The sequence below is a fragment of the Harpia harpyja genome, chromosome 19 (assembly GCF_026419915.1).
Source record: "Harpia harpyja isolate bHarHar1 chromosome 19, bHarHar1 primary haplotype, whole genome shotgun sequence".
Lineage (NCBI taxonomy): Eukaryota > Metazoa > Chordata > Aves > Accipitriformes > Accipitridae > Harpia > Harpia harpyja.
In genome coordinates this window covers 12,328,425-12,347,004 of record NC_068958.1, presented here as the reverse complement: position 1 = coordinate 12,347,004, position 18,580 = coordinate 12,328,425, and the positions used below count along the sequence as shown (strand labels likewise).

General features: G+C 55.1%; 1 protein-coding gene across 17 annotated transcripts in view; it reads right to left on the bottom strand.

Moving 5' to 3' along the window:
* The window catches only part of GRIN1 (glutamate ionotropic receptor NMDA type subunit 1), a 40,347-nt gene that overhangs the window by 9,877 nt on the left and 11,890 nt on the right, over nt 1-18,580 (bottom strand). For 13 of the 17 annotated variants that reach the window (XR_008239330.1, XM_052814981.1, XM_052814980.1 and 10 more), the window contains 16 exons: nt 14,262-14,324; nt 13,404-13,504; nt 12,699-12,820; nt 11,991-12,165; nt 10,286-10,430; nt 10,103-10,186; nt 8,780-8,915; nt 7,723-7,850; nt 7,373-7,537; nt 6,918-7,036; nt 6,104-6,216; nt 5,453-5,601; nt 4,517-4,674; nt 3,863-4,024; nt 1,911-2,020; nt 602-747 (listed from right to left, as the gene is read on the bottom strand). Coding sequence is in view for 16 of the 17 variants with exons in the window: in XM_052814981.1 (XP_052670941.1) it covers nt 602-747; nt 1,911-2,020; nt 3,863-4,024; nt 4,517-4,674; nt 5,453-5,601; nt 6,104-6,216; nt 6,918-7,036; nt 7,373-7,537; nt 7,723-7,850; nt 8,780-8,915; nt 10,103-10,186; nt 10,286-10,430; nt 11,991-12,165; nt 12,699-12,820; nt 13,404-13,504; nt 14,262-14,324 (2,076 nt within the window). In the remaining variant the exon portion in view is untranslated. The remainder of the gene's footprint in view (nt 1-601; nt 748-1,910; nt 2,021-3,862; nt 4,025-4,516; nt 4,675-5,452; nt 5,602-6,103; nt 6,217-6,917; nt 7,037-7,372; nt 7,538-7,722; nt 7,851-8,779; nt 8,916-10,102; nt 10,187-10,285; nt 10,431-11,990; nt 12,166-12,698; nt 12,821-13,403; nt 13,505-14,261; nt 14,325-18,580) is intronic. The other 4 variants (XM_052814978.1, XM_052814984.1, XM_052814987.1 and 1 more) reach the window with 1 other exon arrangement.

Genomic DNA, 18,580 nt, shown 5'->3' with positions numbered 1-18,580 from the left:
ATGTCCTTGTCTCCAAATGACAAGAGCACGCACCACCTCTTTTTGGAGTCGGTCCTGGGTATGACAAGGGCTACCACAACCCCGGGGAGTGGGCAGGGAGGGGGAGGTGATGGAAACCATCCCTGGAGCATTTCTCCACCTGAGCACTGGGCAGGGATGCTCAGCGGCAGTGGATTAACCCTCCTGTCTGCTGGTGAGCGTGGCCAGAGCTGGGCAGCAGGGCAAAGCACCTGCAAAGGGACTTGCACCCGCACCACTTGCTCAGCCAGGGCAAGACGTGGCTCTGGCACATGGTCCCCAGCAGAGCAAAGTCCCTGTCCCAAGCGCCTCTGCAGGCATATGGGCCAGGTCTCTGTCCCGGCTGGAGCTGTGTACAACACCCCCCGGGAGAGACGGCATCGCCCAAGGGCAGCTCCCAGGGAAAAGGCAGGGACCCTACACTACAGCTTGCTAGGTGCCCAGTAACCCCAGTTGGAGTTACTGGGGCGCAGGGTGGGGGACGGAGGGCCCCATGCTAATCCACAGGTCTGCATTCACTGATTTGGTGAAGGAATGGAAAACGCACCTGTTGGAGATTTGCTCTAAAAACGGTTTGTCCTACCTGCAGGTTTTTCCTCCACACATTAACGGCCGCAAACGCCAGCTGCATCTGCTTCCTCCGCGCGTCCTTATGCCTTTTGTAAGCTATTTCTATGAATATTAAAAATATCCCGGCAACAATACCTCCAGCCACCAGCATAAACACACCTGAAATAAGCAGGAAAGTTACAGGGGGCAATGGAAATTGCACCATGACACTTCATTTCTTCTGTATCACACTCAGCAACAGGAGCACCTGCCAACCCAGGGTCCCCTTGGCCCCCCGCCATCCCCCCACAGTCCTGGAGGGGCCCGGGAGGGGAACCCAGCAGAGCAGGGCAGGCACTGCGGGTAGGGTACCCACGGTGATGGGCAGAAAGGTGATGGGGTGCTGGATGTCCATGCAAGGTCCTGTTGGTCAGGCACAGGGCACTGGCTGTGCTGCAGCGGTGCCGGGGGCAGGCGCGGCGCGCTGGCTGCTGCACCGAGCACCAGGGCAGACCCCGTCCCCTGGGGCTGTAGGGTCGTTTGCACCAGAAACCCAGCTCTGGTGCTCCTGTTTGGCTCATCGGGAAGGACAGCCGTGCACAGAGCTCTCTGTGCTGTCCTCGGCCAGCTGCAACCCTCGGGGCTGAAGTTTTGGGAGTGGTGTCTTGTGGAGCAAAGTGCCCCCTCTCTTGGCACTTCTGCCCTGGCCCGTGGTGCCGGTGAGGATGGGGTCCCATCAGACACCCCTCATCCCATGTCACCGTGTTGGCTGGGTGAAGGGCCGGCAGCACTGCATCGCTGCAAAGGGAGAGCAAGTCTGGGGGAACTCACACTCTTTTCAAAGGGGGACCAAGAAAAAAACCCCTCTGTATTGATTATCCTCCTCCAGCCCCCTGCCCGCTGCCCAGGGCTAGCCGGGACACAATCATCAGGGCTGGGGGGCTGCCCCTCGCCGCCAGCTCCCTCCTGCAGCAGCATCCTCGCTCGCCTCCGCGGCCGCTCTCGCCTCCCCCGAGGTGCTGCTCCCCTCTCTCTGCCTTGGCGACAGCTCTGATTTCACTGTGACAGCCGCAGTTTGGCCAGAGCAGAGGGAGGGGAGCAATGTTCAAAGCAGGACAGCCCCACCGATGAGAAAGCCACCCCAGGGAAGGTGGGGGAAACTTCGCGGAGCTGTTTCAGACAAGGTGGGATTGGAGCCCAACACAGCAGCCTCCCAGCGCTAGGAAAGCACAAACCCAGAAGAAGCAGAGCTTTGGCCCGAGAGGAGAGCCCCGGAGAGGAGAATGTCTTGAGCGAAAGCAGGCTACCCAGCGAAGAGGAAGAAAGAGGTTTGCAGAACAAACCTGCCATATTTTCAAAGGTGAGTGTTGCTGGGGCATTGCTACGGGAATCACACTCCTGATACCTCACCCAAGTCTTGTCCAAATCCTCCATGAAGCCGTTCTCGTGGGACCTGAAAACACAAGGAGACAGGACAGAGTAGTCACTGGGGACCAGCCGCAGGCAGCTGGGGCACGTGCTCTTTGTGCCTTCATGCCCTTCGTCCTAGGACTCCGCAATTGCCTGCAGCCTACAAACACACAAACTGATGATGTGTGCGTGTGCACGCTTGTGTGTGCATGCCTGGCTGATTGTGTGTGTGTGTGCACACGCATGTGCATGTATGGCGTTTTGCATAGAGAGAGCGCATGTGGCCTGCCTGCAGTGGCTGTCTGTAGTGCATGTGTTCGCACGCTGCCCTGCACACAGCCAGTGCTGCCATGAGCCACATGCACAGTGCAGCAGGTGCGTGGAGGGATCCACAGCTGCCTGGTGCCACTGCCCCGTGTCTGACAGCCAGAGAGCTGGCCAGCTGCTGCCAAAGAGAGCCGTGTGTAAGCTCAGTTCCCAAGGGGAGGGATGGAGCTGATGGGTGTAGGCAGGGCTCGGAGAGCGTGCTCGGAGGGAGGCTGCAAGTAGCTGACACGAACCACATCCCCGGCACCCTCCTGTACAATCCCCCCACCTGTCAGGGCCACTTGGGAGCTCAGGCAATGCTGGAGCCCAATCCTGTCTGGTGATCACCGGCACCCTCTAGATCAGGGCAAGGGCAAAACTGCTGCCTGGCAGCTCCCTGCTGTGCATGGCGAGGCTGGGACTCTCCAGCAACCTGGTGTCACTGCTTGGGAGGAAACAAACCATGTCCCCGCAGTGCCTGTCTCTGCCTGAACAGCTAGTGGGGCTGGTGGTGGGCACAGAGCACACGTCCTACCAGGGGTTCCCCTGTGCTTTCCTCCCTCTTGTTCCTGGCACATCCCCACTGCCTTCCTGGGCCACCTGTAGCCCTGGGCTTCCCCATCCTCTCCCAGGAGGACACCGAGGGCTCCTGCTGCCTCTCCAGGCTTCTCACATTGTTGTCCCAAATCCCATCTGTCCTGCTGCCACCCATCCCCATGGTAAGACCACCCCACAGATGGGGTCCCATGGCTCTCTACGTTACCCTGGGTCCTGCCTGTGTCTTCCACATCTGGCCCATCCTCTCTCTCAGGCCTTTCGTCTCTGCATCTTGGGCAGGACCCTGGTGGCTCCTGACCCTGTCTCTCTGCAAAATGAATCTCGCATGTGCCCCTCCCTCTACTTGCTGCTTCCTGGCTACCTGTTACTCCATCACCACATTCCTTTGTCTGCAACAAGTGTGGCATTTCTGAACTAATACAAGGAAATCCCTTTTTACCCATAGTATCAGATTGACTTGTGGCACCCCACGCTGCAGGCTAATGCTGGTATAGAAGCCTTAGTTGGACTCAACAGGAGTCCTGACATATCTCTGCCTAACAGGAATAGCCAGAGTTGAAAGAAAAACCCCTGGAAGATCAAGCCAGGGCACTGCAATGCTGTCAGCCAAGCTGAGCTCGCAGGGTGAAGTGGGGAAATGGCAGCACCCCTGCTTGCTGCTGCAGCCCGTGCCCTGCTCACAAGGACCTGGTCCTGGATAGGCCCATGGCTGCTTTCTGCCAGCTTTGCCTACACTCCTGCAGCTGGGCACAGCTCTTGCTCCCTGCCCTGCCCTGCTCTGCTCTGCCCTCCCACCAGCTCGGTGCTGCTTCCCCAACCCTGCCAGCCGGAGCTGGGGCCGTGGATGCCCACCCCGGTCATTCAGGCACATCCCCTTCATCAGGAGTGACATGGCACCCCCACAACCCATGTCCCTGCAGGGGGTTTGGAGGGTAGGGTGGCAGTGCCTGGCACGAGGCTACTTGCATGCTAACACATGCAGCATCTGGGGCAAGCCCCATGCCAAGAGCTGTGTACAGACTTGAGGATGGCCAGGGAGACATTCTGCTTCCACGGGCTGTCCTTGCGCATCCCGATCCCGAAGCCGGAGCGGAAGAAAAGCTCCCCCGTCGTCACCAGGTCACACTTCTGGGAGGCTTCAAACTCCAGCACTGCTGAGTCCCAGATGAAGGCGTGGAGCTTGCTGGACACCAAGAGAGGACAGGCAGGTAAGGTTGGGCAGCCCAGCTTGTCTGCAGCCACCACGGGAGCAGTGAGGGTGCTCCCAGCCCTAACTTAAGCACTGATTAGCACCACCCTCCTCCCAGCAGGGTCTGTCCTGCTGGGAGCCAGAAGGCTTGGCAAAATTTTGGAAGAGTGTGAGTGGTTTACATGGGATTTGAATCCACCCAGCCTTGCACAGAAGAAAGCGCAGAGGCCAGAAAGGGAGGCCATGGCCAGGGCCAGGGCTCCGACTATGCCTTTCCCCACACAGACCTTGTGCTCTCCATCCAGAGACCTGGTATGCACCAGGACTAGGAAGATCCCACCCAGCACCAACTGGGCAGGTCCCATCAAGCCATGCTTTGACTGCAGGTCCCCCCAGGTTTGTATCATGAGCCCTGCTTGCTCTGCCAAACTGCAGATCCCTGAAACTCTTCCCAGCATGGCCAGGCAAGGTGCTGGCCCCACTCACTTGTCCCTCACTGCCTGGATGGCTTCGGCAGCGCTCTCGTAGTTGTGCTTCTCCATATGCCGGTACATCGTGCTCAGCTCCACCTGCCTTCGGAAGTAGATATCCACCGAGCTCTGCTTCACCGTGGCGTAGATGAACTTATCAGACGGGTTGCGCAGCTGAAAGGCAAGGGCAGGGCTCCTATTTCTTCTGTTCTTCATCAACCAAACTGGCTCACCCCAAAGCTGTGTTTCCTAATTTCCCATCTCCTTTAGGGACCTGTTTCCCAGAGAAGGCCTTGATCTCCTCAGCAGAGCTGAAGATACCATGGGACAGTGGATGCTCTGGGACCATGGTGGTGGGGCAGGGGATGCTATGTGACAGGGACACTGTGGCATTGAGGATGCAGGAGGCCTGTGGATGTCATGGGGCTGGCAGTGCCGTGGACAGAAGACGCAGTAGGGTGTGGGATGCTGTGGGTCAGCACTGCTGTGGGGTATATTCCTGCGTGCCTGGACTGATAAGCTGTGGCTGTGTCCTTGCCAGAGCAGGAAATGGGTTTGAGGCATGCTGGTATCTGCTGAGAGTATTGACTGCACCGCAGGGACAATTTCATTAGTTATAACTCATCCATAATGAATCGTTTCCTCGTTGGTTAGTGCAGGCTCTCCAGGAACTGGCAGGCAGTTTGTCTGGGTACGTGCTATTTCTGGACAAGCCTTTTTCCTGCTAATCCCTCCCCATGTCTGTCCATTCCCACCCAGCGCAGGGGCTCAGACCCACCAGGCAGAGCTACGTGGGGCTCGACCCCCTGGCACAGACCCACAACCATGTTAAAGCAGGGCTCTGGGTACTACAAGCCACATTATATGAGCCAGGAGATACCCACTGGAGGCATCTCCTGCATCTCTGCCCAGAGGTGGACAGGGAAGGGGAAAGCAAGCGAGAGGCCATTACCCGGGGGTCATTAATGCCTGTAATTCTCTCCTCAGGCCGGTCTAACACCAGGAAGGCTGCCAGGTTGGCAGTGTATGAAGCCACAATGATCATAGCAAAGCCAGCCCACACCATGCCAAGAATACGGGCAGAGAAACTCCGGGGAGCACCTGAGAGGAGAGAGGCGAGATCAGACTGGCACAACAAGGGCTTGACTTGGTCACCAAAGCCACATCCATCCCACATGAGACCAATAGCAGCTGCAGATGTGCACCATCTATCTGCTCTGCTGACAGACGTGCAAGGAGCTTCTGCATTGCCCAAACCAAGAAAACCCCAGCTCCTTGCAGGGCATGATGTGTCTCACCCTGAATGGATGGGTAACCCTGGGCAGGAGAAGCAGCCAAAGAAAGACCTATTTTCCACCACTGATGGTGAGGGTTGGCAGGATGGTCTGCACAAGTGCCACAAGTGTGCCACCCCCAGTATCACGGAATCTCCTACCAGCCTGCTCCAGGGAAGACTCAGGGGATGAGGTCCACCCAGGGCATCAGCCCTGCCACAGAGGGAGGCAGTGGAAGAGGGCACGGGCTTCTCCCCCAGCCTGGTATCCCCCCCAGCTCAGGGCCAGGGTCGCGGGGCAGAGCATTCCCACTGCGTGCTGTGACGCACCTTCTCCGATGCCAGAGTTCAGCAGGACTCCCCAGGAGAACCACATGGCTGAGGAAAGGGTCAGGGCATCTTCCTCCTCCTCCTCACTGTTCACTTTGAACCGGCCAAATGGGCTGGAAAACAAGACAGAGAGCTCTTCTCATATCCCTTATCCTGGCTCCCAGGGCTCTCCACTGTGCCCTAAGTGTCCCGATGCTGCCTTACATCACTCATCCGTACAGACTGTGCCTATGCCCCAAACAGCTGTTCACTCCTCATGTCTCCCTGCTTTGCATGTCCCCTCTGCTGACCTGCAACCCCGTCCAGCTCACACTGCTACTGGTCCCATCATGCTTCTCTCTGGGCCAGAAAGATCATCTGATTCTGGCCAGCTTGAGCCTCTCCCACTGCAACACGGAGGGCTCACTGCAGATTAACCGCAAAAGCCTCTGGGCACAGGGCTGAGGTGGGGACAGGCTCCCTGCCCTTCAGAGGAGCTGCTTCGGGGCCAAGAAAGGGAGCTAACTCAGAGCCCAGGAGCTGATGGTCCCCTTGATCAGGCATCAGCACAGCACCTGGTCTGACAGGCATGTTCCCACATACCCAGGTGCCTGGTACCCCACATATCCATATCTCTCAGCTTAGCAGTAGCCAGAGAGGCCGGGAGCCTCAGCCCAGGGCTGGTAGGGTAGACAAAGTGGGTTTAGCTCCTATGAGAGCCTCCCAAAGGGCTGCAGGGCTGTGCCTGAGCAAGACACTGTGGCCACCCAGGGGATGGTTCCCAGGAGCACCTCCCTGTCCCCTCCAGCCCTTGGATTACCCAAAGCACACTCACCTGAATCGGTCCAAGAGATACAACATCACTGCCACCACGTGCACAGACAGCCCCACCAGCAGCCAAAGTGTGCTCTGGAAAGGCTGCATGAATGAGTCCAAGGTGCTGCGGGGGATTTCCTAGCACACAGGAGAGAGGTGAGCAGCGCTGGCACCCATCACACCTGCACCTTGCCTGCCTGGCTGGACTCACAAAGGCCTCTGCCCTGCTCTGAGCTTCTCCTGTTCTGCTACACAGGAAGGCTCAGAGTGGCTGAGACAAGACCCAGCATTAAAACCAGCAACCTGGAGTCTGGCATCCCACAGCAAAGGCTGGGATTTGCGGCGGCTGCCCTGGGGTGGGCAGGGGGCAGCAGCTGGGGGAGCTGGGCATGGTGCAGGCATGGCACATGTCTGCAAGCTAGGGAACAAAGGGCACCTCCTCTGTTCTGCAAAACATTCCAGCCCAGTCCATACCTTCTTCACAAGGATGGTGAGGCCTTGGTACTTGAAGGGCTTGGAGAACTCAATGTACTGTGCCCGCTCGTTGTTGATGGTGAGGGGAGCCACAATCATGTCTGCTTGGCCGCTCAGCAGCTCCCCCATCATTCCATTCCACTCCTTCTTGTTGCTGTTGTTAACCTGCCAGAGAGCCAGTGCAGGATCAGCCCACTTCCCTGACATCTGTCCCCCACCAGCCAGGACCCCCACATACATGGCAGGCACCCTGCACTGCCCTCTCACCCCACCCCTGCTCTGGAGAAGGCTCTGGGGGTGTTTCAACACACAATATGGGCAAAGAGATATCACAGGCTGCCCAAACTCACCCGCTCTTGGGTACCAAATTTACCATCAGCCACCAGGTGAACCTCGTAGGTGAAGTTCATTACCCCTGCCAGCCGGATGAGCAGGTCGATGCAGAAGCCGTAGCAGCATAGTGCCACGGTGGGGCGGCCTGTGGGCAGGAGAAAATGGGGTGGGCAAGTGGAGGCAGCCCTTTGCCAGGGACCCCATGCAGGATCCATGGCTGTCCCCAGCAAGAGCAGCCACCTGCATGGCTCTGGTTTCATATGAGATGTAATCTTGTTATTCAGGCAGGACCATCCACCTTGACCACCCTTTCCCACTGCCTCCATCGCCTATGGGTGCTGGCAAGCTGGGGGCAAAGGGGTCTCATTGATTTGCTATGTCCCAGTGAGGTGGGCTAGGAGTTGGTGCTACCGACCCACTGCAGGAGACGGAGGGGTCTTGGTGCATGCAGGCTGCGCTGCAAGAGTGCTAACACAAACCCATGAGGTTGAACACAGCCCAGGACACAACTCAGGGCTGGAGGTGGGAGTTGTGCACATGAAAGCGTGATGGGCCAAGGGGATGCACTTCAGGTGGATTTGGGCAAGCCTGGCATTGCTAAGCAGCTCGTGGCCCCCACCAGGTTCTCACTCCTAATCCTGAAACAGGCTTTCTGTAACAAAATGATTTGAAACTGGTGGTGTTAGTACAGTGCAGCAGGTGCTAATGTGCCTCGGGGTTCTCGCTTCTGTTTGAGATCAAGGCAAAGAGAATTGGAGCATGTCAGGAGACAGAAACATGGGATGCAATCCCCCAAAACAGCCCTGGAGTACACCCAGAAAAGAGACAGTGGGGAAAGTCATCTGTTGGGGTCAAAAACCTGAATCCCAGTGCCCAGTTAGTGCACAGCACTACTGTGGGGCTGAGCTGATGGGGGGCATTTGGGGGCTGAATGTGCTGTCACCTTTCTGCTCCTCATCCTCTGGGCCTCCTGTGTGACTGAGCACCCTCCCTGGGGACCCCGTCTTGGGACAGGAGTCTTCATCAGCTGTGTGGGCTGGGGAAGCCGCTGTGCTCACCACCGGACTGAGTTACCTGGGATGGTCTCGTTGGGTCCAGTGCAAAAAACCTTTTTCACAGGATCTCCATTGATGGTGAATTCCTCCCTGCATGTCCCATCTGCTTGCGTGGGCTTCACATACACAAAGGGCTCTTGGTGGATGGTCACGATCTGCAAGGTGAAGCACAAATACCTGCTTGTCTCCGTTCCCCTCCAGAGCTATGTTCCCCTGGGTGGGGAGCTGGGCTGCCCTCTCCACAAAAGCATGGCCAACATGCTGTGGTGCTCTCCTCAGCTGCCGTCTCAGCACATGGGACCGCTCAGCCCAGCAGCAGGACCTGGCTTTGACACAGGGAACATTTGCTTTCCCTGCACCCAAGATGAGGAACAGCCATATCAGCATCCTCCTTCATGTGGCACTTTCATCTTGGCCTCAAAAGCTTTCACACCCCTCTCCCTAACAGCAGGCTGATGAGAGCCACCGCACAGCCAGGATTAGTGCCCTGAATAGTGCTCTAGACACTGTCACACTGCCCCAAGCTAATGCTGATATTGCAGTCCTGTCCTGGACCTTTTCAGTAAAGCAGCATCCCAATGCATCTGCACCACCTCTGCAGGAATAAGGGCTCACTGCTGGTGGGAATGTGTGATTTCCCTTGCCTGGACAGTAGGACAAACGAACGGTCATACTGGTAAGACTAGCCAGCCCAGGAACTAGTCACTAAAGTTGCTGCTGGGCTACACTTAAGGGAAGGGCGTGAGAAGCAAAGCAAGAGTGGAGGGACCTTCTCCCAGTGTCACCTCCAGCTTCCATCCATCAGCTCTTCAGGGATTTCCTGAGACCAACATTGCAGCCACCAGGCCACCCACCCTCCCCTAGCCTGTTTAATCCTCTTTTGAACCTGTTTCCTTCCGGCCTCTGCGCTGTCTAGCAGCAGCAGGCTCCAGAACTGAACTATGCCTTGGCCAAAGGAGCCCATCCTTGCATTTCCTGCAAACCTGTGCCAGGTGCCCTCTGGCTCCCAAGCCACAAGGAATTGTGAGCACCTTATCCCTCTATCCCTTCTCTGCTGTTCTCTCTCATATCCCCTTTCCAGCTGTCTCTTTCCAAACCAAAGGATGCCTGCCACCCCATCTAGTTTGTCTCCAGCTGGAAGTTGTGCTCTAGCTCTGAACACCCTCCAGTACCTTCTCTAAGTTGTTCTACTATATCCTTTCCAAGATGCCAGGTGCCATGGGTTTGCAAATGCTGCTCACAGCTGCAGAGGCAGCAGTGGAAATAGGAGGCAGATAAAGTCACAGCCCTGCATCCAGAGAGCTGAGGAGAGCTGCTACCCCCTAATGCCATTTGCTGTTACCTTCAACTTGGTTGACATCTGATAGCCTTGAGGTTTCTCGGTTTCTCCCCCTGGCCAGATAATCTTCCGGTCATTGGTCAAGACCTGTGATCAATCCCAGAGGAAGGAGATAGACATGAGGCCACAGGTAGACACCGCAGCACACACATCCCTCCTACCCAACCTTTTCAGGCCTCTACGTACGTGGCTGCCATTGTAAATCCCAACTTGGACCAGTTTCCGATTCTGCAGGTTCATGATGCTGTAGTTGGCAAACTTCCTGTCCCCGTCCTCATTGAACTCCACCCGTCCAGTGACACCCTCCGAGTACTTGGAGGACATCAACACCCTGTGGAGAGAAACAGAGCAGGACCAACCTAGAAAACCTCCTGTCACCATTGGGACACCTAAGAAGGCATCAGAAAGACAAATGTTTTCCTCAGTTGCCTGCCATATGCCCACTACCCTATAGAAGTCCAGTCAAGGCTACCTATGGCCTGTTCATAGACCTGTGGTCATCCTCTCCTGGTGGATGGAGTCAGTTTCTGAAATGTTTCACTACCATATCTGTTGTCACTGCCCCTTGTTTTTCAGCAGATCAGTCCCATTCCCTTAAGGAATGATCTGTCCCACAGCACCCAAAGACACCTTCCTCTGGGGATCCCTTGGGAGCTGTGTCCATGCCACCACTCCCGGTGCTTCTGTCTGGCACCAGCCCGTCACAGCCTGGGTAGTGCCCCAGGCATGCACATACACCATCAAGGGGAGAACCAGCCCTCCAAACCCTGGAAAGACAATAGTGAAGACACAGAAGAATTGTCTGAGCCACTGGCAGTGCACCATAGAGAGCAACTTCAAATAGCTCATGCCAAAGATCATGTCACTGCAGAGGATGCCAGAAATTTTTCTAAAATAATCTTCAGGCTTTGCAGGTCTCATGCTCAACAGAAACCAGATCTAAGGAAAAGGCATCCCACAGACACCACGTCCATGTCTGCAGAGAGCATCCCCCGATCCAACTGCCAAAAGCAACACCCTGGTGCCAGGCTGCACGCTGCAGAGAGCAGCCCTCCCACACAGGGAGCCATGCTGCAAAGGAAATTGTTGCTTTACCAAGATCCAGCCTGCAGAAGTGGCCCTTGTGGCTCCAGCATCTGCAGTGACGCAGCACAAAACCCCACGCGGCACAAAGACTGTGTTCTGGGGAATGCATGCAGCATCTGCCGATCACACTGCCCACAGCAGCGAGACCCAGTACACACATGCTCTGATCTGCTGAGACCCCACCACCCAAAAACACAGCACCAGTGTTTGCTACAGCAGACAGCAGCCTGTCCCATGCATGGAGATCTCTTGCCCCCAAGTCCTGCTTGCAGCACGCTGACCCATGCCGCAGTCCTGAAATGTTCAGCAAGAAACATGTCCACAGCACTGAGCTCCAATTTGACAGAAATATCCCCCTACCCTGATTCAGCAGAAAACCCCCTTTCTCCTCTCTTCCACCCACAGAATTAAGATCCAGACTGGAGGAGATCATGGCCCCCAGAATTCTTCCTTGTAGAGTCATTCCCTGCCCACACTGATCCCAGCTGCCCAAGCATTGCGCAGGAGAGCGTGGGTTCGCATGGACCAAAATGGTGCCAGGCACCAGGATGATGCCTAAACAGCCTGGACAAACTGGGGGCCAGTGCCTGAGCCCGTGTCCTGGCTAGTTTTCTAGGAGAGATGTAGCCCTCACATCCGAATCATGCAGGAGAGTCCAAGCAATCCTGTGCCACATGCCCCAAAGCTCTAGTGACGGATACTTTGAACAAAGCTAGCATGCTTCTCTTTTCCACATGCTCCCACCTTTTCCAGCTCTCCCCCAGCAGGTCCTCTGCTCCCTCCAGCAGGACCCTTCCCTAAATACCTCTTGAATAGGGGTCCCGTCTTCCAGATGTTGGTGTTGCCCACGCAGCCCCGTGGCGGGTCTGTGATATTCTCCTTCTCAAACAAGTCATGCACAGCCTGGGCCACCACTGCAACAGCGTCACTGATGTGGGCTGACTCGTTCTTTCCATTGATGAGCTGCAAACCGATCACTCCTGCCACGAGCAGAGGGGAGGAGGCAGGTCAGCAGGGCACACTGGCTGCTCCGGCATTACTCCCATGCGCAGGACTGGGGGGCCAGCAAGCACGCGGTTATGGGGCTAAGGAACCCTCGGATGCAGTTGGGGAGTTGCCTGAGCTTCAGGTAGGGCACACAGCTGTAGCGGTGCTGGGCTGGAACCGTCCTGCCTGCTGGATGGGGACTGGGGACAGCTACGTGGACTGCTGACACCCCATGCTCCATCCCCATCCCCTTGCCCAAGCCTTTCCCCCAGGTGACAGTCATCTTGCAAAGCCCTGGCAAGCTGGATTTGGGGCACGGCAGTGTGGCCAAGGCTGCTGTCTCTCCATGCAGGCAAAGGGAGTGGAGAGCAATGTGTGGGACCCTCCACTCGCTTGGGACCACCATGGCATCGCGTTCCCCCAGCCCAAGGGGTCCCCAGGAGGGCAGGTGCTGCTCATCCCAGCTCCGAGCAGGCTCCTCCAAGCCTGGCTGACAGCAGGGTGGGCACCTCCGGTGGGTGCCTACCATCAGGGGCGTAACGCAGGGCATTGCCCGATATCTCCCGTTCCCCCACCAGCCACACGTAGCCGGAGCCTGTCATATTGAGCATGGCTGCTGATCTGTACACCGTGGCCGCATCATCCTCACTGCAACGAGAAGAAGGGAACGGCAATGTGGCTCCAGGTGCCAGATGGCCCCTTTCCCCCTGTATAGGACCCCGAGAGGGTGGCAGGGCCAGGGAAAACATGTCCCCAGAAAGCCCTCCTCTTATAACTGGTTCTCCTGGGCAACGGCTAATTCCTTAGTGTGATGGGACCCTTTCTCTCAGCTTCATCTAATCCCGCAGCACCCAGCACTGCTGAGCATCTGCAGATCTGGCCCATTCCTTATTGCTCATCAGCTGTAGGCATGGGGGCAATAAGACTCCCCTCCTTCACAGGTGGATCAGGATACATCCTCAGTAACTACTGCTGCTTCTGCAGCTGCTAATGCTTTGCAGGACTGCCAGACATCTCAACCATGTTCATGATTGCAAGCTCTCTGGCCAGCAGCACGCACAGCACAGCATCCACTACCTCCTTGGCACATGGGGCTTTATGTGGGTTTTCTCCCTTGCTCCTTGAAAGGATGACATGCCCCAAATCTGCACTGCCTCCAGCACTCAGCAGTGCTGCAAAGGGGAGAATGAGGAAATCAGAGCAGGGAGGGGAGGGGACAGCTCTGCCTTACCTGGCAGAAAGGATGATGACTCGAGCCTCCAGCTCCTTAGCTTCCAGCAGCAGCGACGTCACGTTTTTGGTTCCAGGGTCAAACTGAAGCACTTTCTCAGCCTGTGATTAGTGTGAGCAAAGTTGGTTAGTGCGGGAGCCCCAGGACTGCTTGTGAGAGCCATGCTATCTAGAAAAGGGTCAAGAGAATTCATTAAACTGCACAAAAGTCTGCTAAATAAGGTTGGTTATAGCTACTTTTTTCTTTTTTCTTTTCTTTTCTTTCTTTTCTTTCTTTCCTTCCTTCCTTTCTCTTTTAAAGTTTTGGCTTTTTGGTTTTTTTTTTTTCTTTTTTTTGCACTGTGCATGCAAACTGAAGTCAATCAAGACCCAAAAAGAGGCGTGCATTGTACAGGAAAGAGAAAAAGGCTTTGAAATGCAATTGAAAACTCAAACGAGTGTTGTTTTTCAAAAACATGGGAAATGAAAAAAACATATTGCACAGGGTTAACCTTTGGGAGTAAAAGTGAGCAACTTACACCAAGGAACCGTTTCCTTTGGGGAGGAAAGGGGGTTTGTTCAACTTTTCAAAAAAAAAAGAAAAACTTGCAAGTTAATTACTGGTTCACATGCATGTTTCAAAAAGAAATCCTTCCAGGGTCAGCTGGCTAGGTTTCCATTCTCAAGTCCAAACCAAACTATCTCAACATAAAAACGTGCTACCAAGAAACATAGTCATGGATCTTTTTTTTTTCTTTCTTTTCTTTTCTTTTTTTCTCTTTCTCTTTTTTTTTTTTCTTTTTTATTTTTCTGGTGGCTGTGGCTATTTTTCATTTGCTAGTTAGGTTGGTGGGCGGCGTGCATTTCCATGCATATATACCTTGGGTCCTCGCTTGTTGTCATAGGAAAGTTGGTCGAGGTTTTCATAGTTCCTTTTTTTACTCTGATGAATAATGTGCACAGAGAAAATATGTAGACACAGAAGAATATTATAAACAGTTGAAAATGACGTGTAGTAAAGCAATCCAACATCCACCTCCTCCTCCACTGTTTGCTAAAGGGTCTCTATAACGCTGGAGCTCGCAAAAACCACTATCAGGAGAGAGTGCCTCAGCTCTCACGGGAGCGTCAAGGTGCAAAGCCGTATCGGTTAGAGCAAGCCTGAGTCTCACAGCTGTTGCGATGCAGTTGCATTTCCCTTGTGGGACTGGGGAATTCTTCAGCAAGAAATTTTTATCTTAAACTCAGAAACAATCTATGCATGTCTAAGGGCCTAAGTGGTGGGATTTCCATGGAATTACTGTGGAAGTAACGGACAAAATGCTGTGTACAGAAAGTGCTGGATAAATGCAAACTGTTACAGTTAAGAGTATTAGCATTACTACTGTCACTATTATCATTACAATCCTGTTCACCCTAAGAGAGTTCACAGCAAGTGAGGTGTCTTAGCTGAACTTCTCACCCCCTGCAAGGAGGGACCAGCTTTTTGGAGCTCTGTTGCCGTCCAAAAGAGAAAGAAAAAGCTCTCTATGTCCCGTGTTGGCTCAAAGCGTGGCGATATGAAGCAATGGTGATCATGGGATGACATTGCAGCTTTTACCTGGCGCTTGGGGAGGGCCGAGGGCGCATGGGTGGCCCTGGGAGGTGCAGCTGCTGGAGACCACGGTGCCCATAACCTGGCTCTACACGTGGCTAGTGGGGTTCACTGCTTGGTGGTCTCCATGCTGCTGGCCAGAGCATCTCACCTGGACTAAGGGCAGGTGGCTCAACGTGCACTGACCCTGCAGATAACAGACTAGAGCAGATAGCCTGCTCCTTCCCTTGTCTCCTGCCTGAACCACTTCTGCTGCTTGGCCCCAAAGGAGCCAGGGGCATGAAACCTCTTCTGGAAGTTTCCTCTCCTCCAAGCAGCATGCTAAGGGTCAACAGCCTCTGCTCTCAGGAGCCTTGACCCTGCAGCAGCGTGCACAGAGCCCTGTGGATCTTCCTGGGAGCAGTCCCTGTGGTCAGGCCACTAGCATCAACCTGGTAGCGCCTGCAGGATAGTGCTTGGCTGGTTTTGGTGGGACATAGTCTGACCTCTTCTTCTTGGCCCCGTCTTGCCCCAGCTGGGCATCCCTGATCTGTGTTTATGGGGTACAGGACACGGCTCTATCCCGATCTCCATTTCGCATCATCTTATGGCAATGGCAACTGATCCCTGCCAGGAACCTGACCCTCTGCACCCCTGTAATGCAAGGGTTCATGTTCCCAGGTTGTTCCTTAGGCAGCCAGGTTTTATCTCTGCATCTTGCTTTCCAAACTAAATAGCTTGCCTCTTCCTGAGCACTCAGACCAGTCTTTGGCAGGACATTTTTGCCAGGTCTCCTTTCTGTGCAGCTGTATAATCTTTCTTCTCCTTGGACACAGCCTGACAGATTTTTCATTGCTCAAAGAAGTTGGGTCCTTGCAAGGAAAAGTATCTGAGGAGGCAAAAATCTGCCTGGAGCACAGGTCTGCCTTCACTTCTGATGGCATCCACGGTGAGGCTTTCTGCGATGGCTTCTTAGAGGCTGCTCAGATCGCAGTGAGACCTGGAGTAACAAATGCCTCCAAGGAGAGCACAGGTGCAGCAGGACAGCATGAATATTCTCCAGTGATGAGATATTGGCCACTTTTCCTCAGGCACCATCAATTTAGCCAGAAACTTGGTCATCCATCTTGCAGCCTCCAGCCACGAATTGCCTTGTGTGCCCAGGATGTGCTGGCACCTTGACCCAAGCTGGTCAGCAAAGTGAAGCAGAGTCTCGGATGCAGCAAAGGTGGACCTGATGGCACCTGATCACCTCTGCCTATCCCTGTCACTATCCCTATTGTGAGAACTAGACCAGTAATGTCTCCTCTCTTTCCCGTTTTTCCATGTCGTCCTGCAGCCTTTCCCTGCTCCTCAGCCTGTGTTTCACACAGGGACCCACAAGTTCAAAATTCACTTTCCACCATGTTCTCCAGCATTCACTGAAAAAATTACCACTTTCATGAGCAACACTGTCCCAGAGAACAGGAGCCAGCACACCAGGGACCTGCCACCTCTGACTTGGACAAACTGATTTTCACAGCATCTGGCACTCCCTCCTGAACCCCAGCAGCACTGGTGCAATGGTGGCCTGCCAAAATGAATGAGCAGAGTTGTACTGGCATGAACCAGTAGCTCCAGGCTGAGAGTTACTGCAGATAGACATAAGACAAGGCCAGCACGTGGGGTGTGCCAGGGCTGGCTAGCCTGGCCCAGGTGCTGGGCTCTGAACACCTGCTTGAAGTGGAAATCCATGCAATGGTGCCTGAGTGGCACTCAGGGCCGGCACAGACTCCAGGGGACAAGCCATGCTCAGACCCGAGAGCTCTGGTGGGCAAGTGACCCGTAGCAGGTCCCCCAGGTCCTCAGGGGCTGTGATCCAAGCCTCAAAGAGGTCAAGAGCAGGTCTCCTGCCTGCTCCCTCCCCAAGGCCCAGGCTGCCCTTGAGGAGGTTGGGGAGGGGTCCAGGGTACCACTTCACTGCATGAAGAGAGTCAGCACACCAGTGATTAGAAGAGCAATTAGACAGCAGAAGAGATTGAGCAAGACCGGAAAGCCCCAACAGGGGTATCTACCACCTTCAAGACCAGTCAGACCAGTCAGTTTGACCAGAGAAAGCTCCTCAAAGGAAAAAGAAACAAGATGCAGTGGCACACTCCAAAGGGAAGACAAGGTGACCTACCATCATGGAGCACATGCCCCAGGCTGGAGGATGGCCAGGGCATTTGCAGTAGCCTAGTGGCTGCCAGGAGACACCAAGACATTTTGTAGATGCAGTGCAAATGCAGGGCAGGTCTGAGGACAGACCCTCCCTCCCCCATCTTTCAAGCCCCAGATCTCAAATCTTTCCTGTAGGATGGGCAGGCTGAAGAAGAAATACACCCTATGCCTGGGAGCATTGCATGGAGCAAGCAGGGAGTGGAGGCATGAGAGGGAGTAGCAGAAGGGGATTCACGGGAGCTGCAGGAAAACAGAAAGTGGAAATCAAAAGGTGCAAGGAAAGGGATGACAGACTGACAGTGGGAACAACCTTTCCACAGCTCTCCCTGGGTGAGGGTCACTGTGCTGGGAAGAGAAATACCAGCCCACTGTCACCCAGCAGGAAGCTGCCTTTGGAGGCAGGAGGATACCACCATGGTTAGTGGCACACCAGTGTCTCACGATGGCCCAGGATGCAGCAAGGATGACAATTCTTGGAAACCACCACCAAAAACAAAAGCCTGTTGGTCAGTGTGGTTTGTGCCAGCCCACACCCCTGCACCAGTTGTTCCTCCAGTGGCTTGACAAATGGTGACAAAGAGCAGTGGCAGGCTGCTCTCTCTGGTCTCTCAGAGCTCAGCTGCCAACTCCAAGCACAAGAAGTGTCTATGGCCACGTCTCCTCAACAGCCGGCTGCCAAATGTCCAGCAGCTGCTGGTGGGGCTGGAGAAGCGCAGGTTGTGGTCCCTGCCTGTGACCCAGGAGGGAACAGACAGGAACGGGTGCCTGCCCTGATGCTGCTGCAGACTTGGAGATGGGCTCAGACTCTGCCCACCCAAAGGGGACCTCACCCTGCCCCGGGCAAGAGGACATGCTGGGACTTCACCCCGTAGGGCTGGAGGTGGCTCCTTGCCTTCCAGACAGGCGCCTGCCTTTGAAGCACTGCAGCTGAATGGCTCCCTGTGTTCTCCTTCCTTGCTCATCTTGAACGCTTGCTCAGTCCTTTTACTCAATGGCAGCAGGTCTATGGTTGTCCTCCTGAATTTCTAGCAGGTTCAGGGACCTCCCCTGCCTCCCTCCCTGTTCCCCTGCGTGGCCCTGAGTGCAGGTGCAGTGCACCTCCTCGATAAAGCTGCTCCCGCCAGCCGCAACCGCCCTCTCGTAACAGCATGGGGTGTCAGGAAAGCAGCGTTTAGCATGTGCTTCAATGGAGATGGGATCGGGGGCATCAGCCTGCAGCCGCAGAGCTGACAGCTTTATAGAGAGGGTGCATTATACCTCCGTGCATCAATGTGCCGGCTGCCCTTGCCCCTCCTAAGCCACTAAGGTGAGCTCCGGTTAGCCAATTCAGAAGCTGCTTTTCAGGGTTGGTTTAGCACTGCTGGGTCTGCCTGGCCCGTGGGTGGCTGTAATGGGGCAGGTGCTTCCCTAAGCTGAGCGACTGGTCC